General features: G+C 38.7%; 1 protein-coding gene and 1 long non-coding RNA gene across 3 annotated transcripts in view; one reads left to right on the top strand and one right to left on the bottom strand.

The window, feature by feature from the left end:
* Window positions 1-12,920, top strand: part of LOC309655395 — a 206,610-nt gene that overhangs the window by 84,948 nt on the left and 108,742 nt on the right. The gene's annotated exons all lie outside the window — the stretch shown is intronic.
* Window positions 6,941-12,920, bottom strand: part of SLC35F4 (solute carrier family 35 member F4) — a gene marked incomplete at its 5' end in the record, with an annotated part of 295,837 nt that continues 289,857 nt past the window's right edge. For both annotated transcript variants that reach the window (XM_082450436.1, XM_082450437.1), the window contains one exon: window positions 6,941-12,173. In XM_082450436.1, the coding sequence (XP_082306562.1) occupies window positions 11,932-12,173 (242 nt within the window). In that variant the 3' untranslated portion in view covers window positions 6,941-11,931. The remainder of the gene's footprint in view (window positions 12,174-12,920) is intronic.

The raw sequence follows: 12,920 nt of genomic DNA, 5'->3' as shown, positions 1-12,920 counted from the left end.
AGCCTGGGCCACACCTCAGCCATACACTTTAGGAAAAACAGAACATTGATAAGACCATTGACATTTAAAAAAAAAATTTTTTTTTTAGCCAGTATCCTTATTCTCTCTCCCTCACAGTGATACTAATTCTTGCCAATTCAATAAGAGATGCAATCCCAAGTACCGTAAAAATATATCAATAAGTACTTGCTTATGGTGAGGGTGTGGAGAAAAGGGAACCCTCTTGCACTGTTGGTGGGAATGTAAATTGATACAGCCACTATGGAGAACAGTATGGAGGTTCCTTAAAAAACTAAAAATAGAGCTACCATATGACCCAGCAGTTCCACTTCTGGGCATATACCCTGCGAAAACCATAATTCAAAAAGAGTCATGTACCACAATGTTCATTGCAGCTCTGTTTACAATAGCCAGGACATGGAAGCAACCTAAGTGTCCATCAACAGATGAATGGATAAAGAAGATATGGCACATATATACAATGGAATATTACTCAGCCATAAAAATAAATGAAATTGAGTTATTTGTAGTGAGGTGGATGGACCTAGAGTCTGTCATACAGAGTGAAGGAAGTCAGAAAGAGAAAAATAAATACCGTATGTTAACACATATGTATATGGAATCTAAAAAGAAAAAAAAAAGGTTCTGAAGAACCTAGGGGCAGGACAGGAGTAAAGATGCAGACGTAGAGAAAGGACTTGAGGACACGGGGAGGGGGAAGGGTAAGCTGGGACGAAGTGAGAGAGTGGCATGGACATATATACACTACCAAATGTAAAAGAGATAGCTGGTGGGAAGCAGCCGCATAGCATGGGGAGATCAGCTCGGTGCTTTGTGACCACCTAGAAGGGTGGGATAGGGAGGGTGGGAGGGAGATGCAGGAGGGAGGGGATATGGGGATATATGTATACATATAGCTGATTCACTTTGTTATACAGCAGAAACTAACACACCATTGTAAAGCAATTATACTCCAATAAAGATGTTAAAAAAAAGTACTTGCTTAATAAATGGATAAAACTTTTTAAAAAATTTTTAGTCAATTTATAGTATTGTGTTAATTTCAGGTGTACCACAAAGTGATTCAAATACATATATACACACACACACACATATATATATGCACACACATATATATATAATTTTCTATTATAGGTTATTACAAGATATTGAATATTATTCCTTGTGTTACACAGTAAATCCTTGTTGCTTATCTATTTTACGTATAGTACTGTGTATCTGTTAATCCCATACTCCTCATTTATTCCTCCCCAACTCCCTTTTCCCTTTGGTGACCATAAGCTTTCTATGTCTGTGAGTCTGTTTCTGTTTTGTAAATAGATTCATTTGTATTAGTTTTTAGATTCCACATATAAGTGTTATATTTGTCTTTCTCTGTCTGACTTGCTTCACTTGGTATGATAATCTCTAGGTCCATCCATGTTACTGCAAATGGCAATATTTCATTCTTTTTTATGGCTGAGTAGTATTCCATTGTATATATATACCATATCTTCTTTATCCATTCATCTATTGATGGGCACTTTGGTTGCTTCCATGTCTTGGCTATTGTAAATAGTGTTGCTATGAACATTGAGGTGCATATATCTTTTTGAATTATAATTTTTGTCTTTTCCAGATTTATGCCCTGGAGTGGGATTCCTGGATCATGTGGTAGCTCTATTTTTAGTTTTTAGTTTTTTTTTTTTTAAGGAACATCCATACTGTTTTCCATAGTGGCTGTACCAATTTACATTCCCACCAACAGTGTAGGAGGGTTCCCTTTTTTCCATACCCTCTCCAGCATGTATTATTTGTAGACTTTTTGATGATAGCCATTATGACCAGTGTGAGGTGATACCTCATTGTGTTTTTGATTTGTATTTCTCTAATAATTAGTGATGTTGAGCACATTTTCATGTGCCTGTTGGCCATCTGTATGTCTTTTTTGGAGAAATGTCTATTTAGGTCTTCTGCTCATTATTTGATTAGGTTGTTCCTTTTTTTGATATTGAGTTGTACCAGCTGTTTGTATATTTTGGAAATTAACCCCTTGTCGGTCACATCATTTGCAAATATTTTCTCCCATTCTGTGGGTTGTCTTTTTGTTTTGTTGATGGTTTCCTTTGCTATGCAAAAGCTTTTAGGTTTGATTAGGTCTCATTTGTTTATTTTTGCTTTTATTTCTTTGGCCTTGGGAGACTGATCTAAGAAAATATTGCTATGATTTATGTTAGAGAATGTTTTGACTATGTTCTCTTCTAGGAGTTTTATGCTGTCATGTGTTATATTTAGGTCTTTAAACCATTTTGTGTTTATTTTTGTATATGGTGTTAGGGAATGTTCTAACTTCATTGATTTACATGAGGCTGTCCAGCTTTCCCATACATCACTTGTTGAAGAGACTGTCTTCCTCCACTGTATATTCTTGCCTCCTTTGTTAAAGATTAATCATTCATAACTGTGTGGATTTATTTCTGGGCTTTCTATTCTGTTGTACTTATCTATATGTCTGTTTCTGTGTGAATACCATGCTGTTTTGGTTACTGTAGCTTTGTAGTATTGTCTGAAGTCTGGGATAGTTAATGCCTCCAGCTCTTTTTTCCCTCAGAATTGCTGGATCTTTTGTGGTTCCATATGAATTTTAGGATTATTTGTTCTAGTTCTGTGAAAAATGTCATGGGTAATTTGATAGGGATTGCATTAAATCTGTATATTACTTTGGGTAGTATGGCCATTTTAACAATATTAATTCTTCCAATCCAAGAGCATGGGCTATCTTTCCATTTCTTTGGATCATCTTCAATTCCTTTACCAGTGTTTTATAGTTTTCAGTGTATAGATCTTTCACCTCCTTGGTTAGGTTTATTCCTAGGTATTTTTTTTTTTGTGGGTTTTTTTGGACACAATTTTAAAAGGGATTTTTTTCAATGAGAAGGTTCAACAAAGGTATCTTATCTTTTTTATAATAAAACCTTAACAACAACAAAAAATAAAAGGGATTTTTTTTACTTTCTTTTTCTGATATTTGTTAGTGTAAATAAATGCAACAGATTTCTGTATATTAATCTTGTATCCTGCTACTTTGCTGAATTCATTTATTAGTTCTAATAGTTTTTGTGTAGAACCTTTAGGGTTTTTTTGTTTTTTTTTTTAAAATTAATTTATTTATTTTTGGCTGTGTTGGGTCTTCATTTCTGTGCGAGGGCTTCCTCTAGTTGCGGGGAGCGGGGGCCACTCTTCATCGCGGTGCATGGGCCTCTCACTGTCGCGGCCTCTCTTGTTGGGAGCACAGGCTCCAGACACGCAGGCTCAGTAGTTGTGGCTCACGGGCCTAGTTGCTCCGTGGCATGTGGGATCTTCCCAGACCAGGGCTCGAACCTGTGTCCTCTGCATTGGCAGGCAGATTCTCAACCACTGTGCCACCAGGGAAGCCCTAGGGTTTTCTATATAGGGTGTCATGTCATCTGCAAATAGTGACAGTTTTATCTCTTCCCTTCCAATTTGGATACCTTTTATTTGCTTCTCTTGTCTGATTGCTGTGGTGGCTAAGACTTCCAATACTATGTTGAATAGAAGTGGTGAGAGTGGGCATCCTTGTCTTGTTTCAGAATTTATCCAGAAGGCTTTCAGCTTTGCACCATTGGCTGTGGGTTTGTCATTAAGTGTATAAATCTTTATCTTGGCAGGACTGAGATTCTTTCCTTCCTTCCTCCCACTGAGTACCTATTGTGAGCTATTTCTGGGCATGCAAAGATGAGCAGGTCAGAGTCTCTGTTGTCAAAAGCTCACAAATGCTTTCTTAAAGTACCTAGCTCCATAAGATTTTGATTATTTAATTATCAGCAGATACCAGAAATGATATGACTATTTGACAAAGCAGGTGATTGAATCTTGGCATCATATGATATATTCTATAATTACACCATGAGCTGTCATTTTTATGGTTCAGGAATGTATTGTTTTCATTAGATAAATATTCCTGGTAATATGTGGTTCTCATTTGGGAGAGATGGACTGCCAGTTCTCTAAGAATCAGAGTCCATTCAAATATACCAACTCCAAAACCGTTGTTTTTTAACAGCAGTTTTTCTTGATGATTCAGAAGACACTTTGGAACCTGTAGGACCTCAGGATCAGTATTATGAATGTGGACTTTTATATTACCATAGATGTAAAGAGAGAAGATAAGGATGAAGAGCAGATACAGATGTGCCAGAGGGGCTCTCAGAAAACTGAAAGTTAAGTGATAAAAGTTAACACCATTATTAAAATTAGGTAACAGCTATATCTTGAATAGCTCTCTTTCATGGCCAGGAATAGGAAGAGCTTCAGAGTCCAGTTCAAATATAATCAATGATGTTAACATTTCTAAGAGAAGAAACCTATCAACCAGAAGTAGGTGATAAACATGAAACAGAAAACACTGCAGTGTCCATTCAGCACTGATCAGTGTTTCAGGATCATGTGCAGGTGTTCTGAAGGAAAGGGGAACCTTTTTTTTTTTTTAATTAATTAATTAATTTATTTATTTTTATTTTTGGCTGTGTTGGGTCTTTGTTTCTGTGCAAGGGCTTTCTCTAGTTGCGGCAAGCGGGGGCCACTCTTCGTCGCGGTGCGCGGGCCTCTCACTGTCGCGGCCTCTCTTGTTGTGGAGCACAGGCTCCAGACGCGCAGACTCAGTAGTTGTGGCACACGGGCCTAGTTGCTCCGTGGCATGTGGGATCTTCCCAGACCAGGGCTCGAGCCCGTGTCCCCTGCATTGGCAGGCAGATTCTCAACCACTGCGCCACCAGGGAAGCCCAAGGGGAAACTTTTATGTAAAAGGAGGGAATTGGACTGGTGGTAGCTGAAAGAAATAGAATTACTAAAAATAAAAATATAGGTAAAGTTTAAAAATTACAGGTCAAAGCTGTATTCTATAGAAGGCTTTATGAAAGAAGATGAAAACTGAAAGTATTTTAATGTGAAGATTAATTAATGCAAATAAAAGTATAACAGGATGGAAAATTTGGATGATTGTGGCAGATAAATCATATAACCAATAAGATACAGAAGATGGAGAGCACCTATTTCTGCCTTTTGGGGACTTTAAGAGTCGGATAAGCCAAGGACACTGATGGAAGTAGAGCAGAGGTCTTGGCAAAGGCTGAATTTTAGTGCATCACTTTCAGTTACCTAAGTAAATTGAACCCCTAATTATATTATAACAAGAACATCCATATATAAGGGAAGTAATCAGGGAAAGATTAATTTCAGACCTGTTAGCTTTTCCCTTGAGGGAAAAGGAGTTTAGAAAAGATTTGTGTAGCAAAGAATAAGCTGTTAGAGAGAATGCCTATTTGCTGGACTCTTGTGTGTACCATGTGTACATGTATTGACTGTTTTGGTCATAACCAGTATCCGTAAATCAAGTGTTGCAAATATAAGATGTCTACTTGTTAATATAATTAACTGAAGGAAACTTCATCCTGTAATCTGGTAGAACACATTCTGCTAGTGGACTGTGTAATTGGCTTGGAGTGGGAGCAATTGTACCAGTCAGTTCCTCAGATTCCTCTCCTTACCCATCTGCTCTTGTCCAGCAGGAATGAACCCATCCTCACAAGGGAGTGAGAGTTGAAATGGAAATGAAAAACAAAAGGGAAGAGTTTAATCATACATTTGACTCTCCTTGCTTTGATTTCAGGCTCACCAACAAACCTTTTCATGAATGCACAAGCTACCCAGATAGATTTGCCTCTTAGAGAAAGGTTGTCCTAGCCTTACTAATGTAAGGGTTTTGTTTCATATGACAGTTCAATTTATGATTATCAATGAATACATTTTCTGTTTGTAGTCCTGTGGTCATTAGCCTAGGGGCTCTTAAACTTGAGCATGCATTGGAATCACCGGCATCACTTGAGCATGTGCTTGGTTAATTTCAAGCAGGACTTATTAAAACTAGATTCCTGGGCTCCACCCCCAGAGATTCTGCTTCACTGGGTCTGTGATAAGGCACAAGAATGTGCATTTCTACCAAGGTCTCAGGTGTGCTGCTGTGCTGTATCAGCACCACAATTTGAGAATGACCGGGCTGTCTTTAGGGCATGGAGAAGACTTAGTTTCTGAGTCCACAGTGCAGAGGACCAGATCTGAAACGTTGGTGACTTCTAGGTAAATGCCATTTTACGAAGTTTCTTGCTGCCATCTAACTGTCCTGTCCCTGGAGACCGCCCTATCTTGGAAAGCATCTTTTAATTATTGATCAGAGTTACGACCTGTAGATCAAATCTGCCCTGATCTTATGATTTAGATCAGAAACTGTTTACTTTAATGAATTCCTGATTTTCACTTTGATTACTTGCTCTGTACAGATAAGAGCGGGCAGCTCTATTATTGCCTTCTAAAGAATGCAGTCCAGCTTCTTTTCTGCAAGTTGATTACAATATCTAAAAGTCAAAGTGGTCTTTTCCAGAATAACTTCTTACTTTCCACTATAACTGTTATCAGTATCTTCTGACTTTCTAGAATTCAAGGCAGTTTCTATCACTTCTAGTCTCAAATGAAGATTCCTTGCTAGTTTCAACCCAGTAATTCTTCCAGTTCTTTACAATTTTTTCCAGTTAGTTGCAATTTCAAATTGTTGTTCTTGCCTCTATTTCTTCCCTCTCTCTGCTCATTTCTGGCAGTTTGAACTTGCATGACATGAAACACACTCACTCTATTTTGTCCTGACTGACAGAAGCTGACCAAATAATTGTTTCTTTCCAAAGCTATTTTCTTCTTCTAAATTTCCCTCTTGATCCCTCTGAACAAGTTATTCTTAAGCTTTTAGAGAATTTCTGCCTAATAGAAGTAAAACATGAGCCACAAATGCAAGACTTATATATAATTATAAGATTTCTAGTAGGTACATTAAAAAAGTGAAAAGAAACGAGTGAAATGAGTTTTATAATATTTTTTATATAACCTAACACATCCAAAATATTCTCATTTCAATATGTAATGAGTATAGAGCTATTAATGAAATAGCCTACTTTCTCTTTTTCATCCCAAGTCTTTAAACTCCAGGACATGTGACACAGCACATCTCAATTCGGACTAGCCATGTTTCAACAGCTACATGTGACTAGTGGCTAGTGTACTGAACAATTGTGGATTTAGTGCCTCTAAATTCTCTGAATTGATTCCCCCAGAATAATGCAGCTAAGTTCACACTATTTTGAAAATTCTGTCAGAGAGCCCAGGTTAGATTTCTGGCTCTTAAGATCCCTCAAGTTCCCAAAGGATCCGGGGTTCCTACCTCCTGCAAATAATGACAAAGCAGCTTTTGCTTTTGTGGCATGTGTGGGAGCACACTGGCTAATCAGTGCTTCAAAACCCAGGGCGTCTGCTCTTTCTGTCTCTGGGTTCTTGGCATTACCACCTCCACATCATCACCTCCTGTTCTTAACTTTACCTCCAGTTGCTACAGGTGGTGGCAGGGGAGAAATAAAAATAATTAGAATTAATAGAGACTTCTTGTCCTAGCTTGCCTGATAAACCAGCATTGCCTGCGCTAGTGTTCTTTGTCCTTGTGACAAGGGTTTATTGAAAAGTAAGAAAGAGGATTTGTACTTAAATATCAGAAACATTCAAATGCTTGGCTGGTTATACTGTTCACTCTTTTATCATTTGCATTGTCCTTCTCCAAATCATTTGTCCTCTGGTGGATCTTGACAAAGCGCCTGCACAAAATTAACAGGCGTGCAAAGCCTGGGTGAACAAAATTGATTTGCCTATAACGTGTTTGTGAAGCGATCAGGACGTGGTTGAAGTGATTTTAATTTCAAAGCCCAAGTCACCAGTCTGTCTTTTTGTCAGGCAATTAGTTCCACTGGCTGGGCAAGAATGCCGTGATGCAAAGTGCCGAGGGGAACTGACCAATGGGAATGGCACCCCCTTTTTGGCTTCCTCCTAGTGTTCCTCATGCCAAGCTTCTTTTTTCTCCCTCATTTATTTTGGGTAAAAATCCCTGCTCGGCACCAGGCTCTGTGACTTTGCTTGGCATAGTGCTGTGGATAAGTGGTTTGAAGAAGTCCTGGAGGGAGGTAAACAGACAGAGGAAATCCTAACAATAACTACTTCTGGACTGTCTGGCAGTGTGTTTTTATTTACTATATTCAACAACCCCAAATGATAGGTATTCATATCCTCATTGTACTGAACATGAAATCAAGGGGCTGAGAGATGTTGGTAATTCGCTAAAGTCCGCGTCTCTCAAGTACAGAGTCGGGGCTACAACATGGGAGTTCTCACTCCCTGCACTGTGCTGCCCATTCAGTCACCCACAGAAGCCATCGCATCTTGGACTCTGCGGAGGAACCAAGTTTGGATAAAGAGACAGGATAATAGGAACCTCAACAAGGTACTTCCACCACGAGGGCAGGCACTTTGTCAGTACCCTCCAAACCCAAATGAACCTGGCTCAAGGAAGGCACATCACAGGGACATACGAGGCCCACCCTTGTTTGTTCAGTGACTGAAACACGCTATCTCATCTGACTCTCCCAGCGACCATGGGGGGTAGTAAGGAAAGGTATTATTATCTTTATTTATGAATACTTGACCTGGGTTAAAGGGAAGGTGACTTAAACAAGTGTCTGAGTTGTGATTGTTGTTGTTTTAATTGCCATGGTAACAACTTAAAGGTTGAAATGCCTGGAAGCAGGGACCATTTCCTATACATTTTGTATCCCTTTCACCACAGTGCAAAGAGAGGACATTTCTATGATCATAGAAAGTTCTATCAGACAGTGCTGCTCTAGAGGCAGGGAGAGGCCAGTGGGTGACAATCTAACATAATACCCTACTTCAGAGCGAGAAGTAGGACTTAATAATTTTTTGAATGAATAAATGAACGAATACCGTAACGGAAGTATTTTCTTAATATAGACTGAGCTAATTAGGGTGATCAGTTACAGGTTGAATTAGTGCTTTCCAGGGTAGCTGACTCAATTTTTCAAAATGAATTATCAAAAAGAGCAAAACAGCTCATTTCTTAAAGATGTCAAAATGCAATTTTAAATGCCATGCTAAGTAATGGCAAGATGCTGGAGTGGGTTAGTCAGTGATTACTGCTATTTAACAGCAATTTAAAAACAAGGCAAGAGCAGTGTTTGTACCATTGACATTTAAATAGTCAAAACCAACTCTACTTAGATAATGAATTAATTCACATTTACTAATAATATACTTCATTTATTTTCTACCATTTTTCATGAAGTTTGAAGTGTGTCATGATTATTGTTTTAATTAATATCATGCCATCTACCAATGCCAGGAGACTGTCATTGTCTTTTCAAACAATGACAGAGAAATGAAAACATGGTAAGGTTTTTATTGACTATGATACCCAGCCAGCAGGTATGATATCCCAAGTTCCCTTTTCTTGCCCCATGACCATCTCACCTACACTTCTGGGGCCACTTGAATTAAAAAAGAATTGTAAAACAGATGCCAGAAAGTGCAGATTATCTTAAATTGCTAGATGCCCTAAGATAACCAGCCTCTTAGGAAAGAAGTACCTTTTATCAGTTTAGTAACAAAGGCTGTGGTACATTTAATCCCTTTTGGCCCTTCCTTTACCCAATCTCCTCTATGAGAATGTCTGTCCTTAACTAAGACTGATCTAATACAGCTTGGGGGCAAGGGGGCATATCTCCAGTGTAAAGCAACCCATTCACTCCTTTACTGAGTGTCTGTAAGTGCCAGGCACTATGCTAGAAACACAATGATGAATGCCACACAATCTCTGCTCTCAAGGAACCCATGGTCTACTGGGAACTCAGATGAGTAGACTGACAATGACCACAGAGGGCGACCAGTGCTATAATGGAGTACGCAGAGGTGTCTAAGGAAGCCACATTGTTTGGCTTGGGGGATGAGAAAAAACCTTCCACGAAAATAGGAATAAATCATGTCATGAAGCCTAGGTAAGAGTTATTCAGGTGATGAGAGAGGAAAAGGAAGTACAAGAAAGAGAGCGTGTCTTGATTGAAGAACTATAAGAAGGATGGTGTCACTAAAGCATAGAGATCCCAGGGGGCCACAGGGGGTGGTGTGGTAGAAGTTGTGCTATCCAGTATGGTAGCCAAGAGCCACATGTGGCTAACTAATATTAACTTAAAAGTAATTAAAAATAAATAAAATTAGAAATGCAGTCCCTCGATTGCGTTAGCCATATTTAAAGAGCACAATAGCCAGTTGTGGCTACTATGTTGGACAGTGCAGATATAGAATATTTCCATCATCACCGAAAGTTCTACTGTATGGTGCTTCTCTAGAGGTAGGCAGGAGCCAATCGATGATGAACTTTGAATGACCTGCAAAAGTGTTTGGAACTTACTCTGAGGACAATGAGATGTCACTGAAGTGTTCTATATAGGGAAGTAGAATGATCAAATTTATATATTAGAAAAGTCATTCTGCAGGGTACAAAAGGGATTAGAGAGAGCCAATACTGGGAGTTAGAGAGACCAGTAGAGAGAGTATTTCATTCATCAGGAAATGATAGGGGCATAGAATAGGTAGCATAGTAGAGAAGTGCATGGATTCAAGAAATATTAAGGAAAGCAATCAAAAAGGTTTATGGTTTAGATGTGGAGGGTGAGGAAGGCAGAAGTTAAGTTTGATCTCTGGCTTGGGCAGCCAGTGAATCATGGTACCATTAACCTAGACAGGGAACAAGGGAGAGGAAGGAGTAGGTCTGAGGAGGAGAGATGATAGATTTAGCTATGTTCTTGAATGTGAAGTGAACAATGGGGCATCCAACTGAGCCTGCAGAAGGAATTTGGATAGTCAGATCTGAAGCTTGGGGGACAAATCTGGGCTGGAGATAAATATTATGAAGCCATCACCACATGGATGACATTGAAAGCCATGGAAGCAGATGAGATCTCTGAGGAAGAGAGTGTGGAGTGAGATGCTAAGAAGGACAAGGACTGAACACTGACAGCAATGAGACCAGCCTAGGAAGAGGGGTCCAGAGGAGCAGCCAGCAAGGCAGAAAGAGAACCAGGACATTTCTATGATCACAGAAGGTTCTATCAGACAGTGCTGCTCTAGAGGTCATCATGCAAATGCTACAGAGAGGACAATAAAGTAAGAGTTGAATAGTGTCAATATGGTTTTGCAAGAAAAAGGTCATTGGTGACTTTGGTGAATGCACTTCACCAGAGGAATGATGTGGGCAGAAGGTGGTGCCCAGAAGGTGGGTTGAAGAGTGAATGGGAGCTGAAGGGACAGCAAATGTAAACAACTCTAAAACTGGTGAAATAGATGTCTTCTCCATAACCATTATACCATTTTCAAATGTCTACCTCATATTAGAGATATTTCTAACCTCTTTTATGCTCTGTACTCCTGTAAGCATGTTGAAAGTACAGATAGAGTCTTACATCTTCAAGTCTTCATTGTTCCTAGTGTAGGTCTTGCATATGGAAGATACTCTGTTGATATTTAATTTTCAGCTTTCAAATTGAAGGCTCTTATTGGCCTTCAATATATGTAAAGTGTGTATCCTTTTCATGTACTTTCCTCTTATGCCATTTTTTCTGATTGAATGAAAAGGTCTCAGTTCCAGGTGAGAAAAAGGTAATGACAAGCCCATAATTTAATAGAACCTCATATTTTTGAGAAAATTTTGTGAATTAGGGGAAAATCCCCCCCTCCCAAAAAAACCAGAAGAAATAGAACAAGTATGAATATGTTTTACTAAAAAAATTTATTATGATTATTTACACCAGTTCCTTGATAAGCATATAAATGTAAACTTTTATTGTTAGCATTATTTCACATATGACTTATGCAAATTCAGAATTAATACTGTCGTTTGAGTGTACAGGTGGTGAGAAAATGTTATTATATTCACAGAATATACATACACGTGCGTTCAAAATGTGTTCCTCCTTAAGCCAGTGGTATGGACACAGTCCCAATGGCCCTGCTTCTGCTTCTCAGGTGGACACTGGGATCAGTGATGTCATCCACATGCTCCTCACTCTTCTTTTCCTTCAGGCTGTTGATGAATCTCAGGGTAATTTCATCCCACTCCTCGGGTAATAGCATCAGCAGAAACCCAATGCAGATGATGATGGTAGCAGCCAGACGCACGACATTGAATATCACCTCCTGCTTCAGGAGATCCACAGCTAGGGAAGGAACAGCAAGTCAGTCAGTCCATCGCTGTTTCTAAGCTTCTCTGAAAACAAATGACCACATCAGTGCTACTTCTAAGAGATTTCCAAAAGTCTCTCTTGTTCTCTCAAGCTCATCTTCCCTTTTTCCACGTCATTATCGATAGCGCTCTCTCCATTGGCTTTCCATTCCCTCTCTCGAAATCATACTTACCCTTCCAGGCAAATGCCATCTGATTGAATAACCTCTGCAGTTTAAAAAATTTTTTTAAATTTTATATTGGAGTATTGTTGATTAACAATGTTGTGTTAGTTTCAGGTGTACAGCAAAGTGATTCAGTTATACATATACATGTATCTATTCTTTTTCAAATTCTTTTCCCATTTAGGTTATTACAAAATATTGAGCAGAGTTCCCTGTGCTATACAGTAGGTTCTTGTTGGTTATCTATTTTAAATATAGCAGTGTGTACATGCAGTTTTATTTCTTAATACTTTTCCTCTGCATCCCTTCATGCTTCTCCAGTTTCACTGGACCATTGAAGATTTTTTAAATGAGCCAAGCTTATTAATGTCTAGGTCTTTGCACGTGCTAGTCTTTTTAAAAATTTTAATTGAGGTAAAACTCATATAAATTAAAATTAACCATCTTAAAGTGAGTTTAGTAGCATTTTGTACATTTATTTTGTACAGATTAATGTACAAAATAAATTTTGTACATTAATTAAACCGCCTCCATCTGTTTCCAAAACATTTTCATTA

The sequence above is a fragment of the Balaenoptera physalus genome (assembly GCF_965194825.1).
Source record: "Balaenoptera physalus genome assembly, chromosome: 2".
NCBI lineage: Eukaryota > Metazoa > Chordata > Mammalia > Artiodactyla > Balaenopteridae > Balaenoptera > Balaenoptera physalus.
Note: the sequence above shows the minus strand (reverse complement) of the source record. Positions and strands in the feature narration are given on the sequence as shown.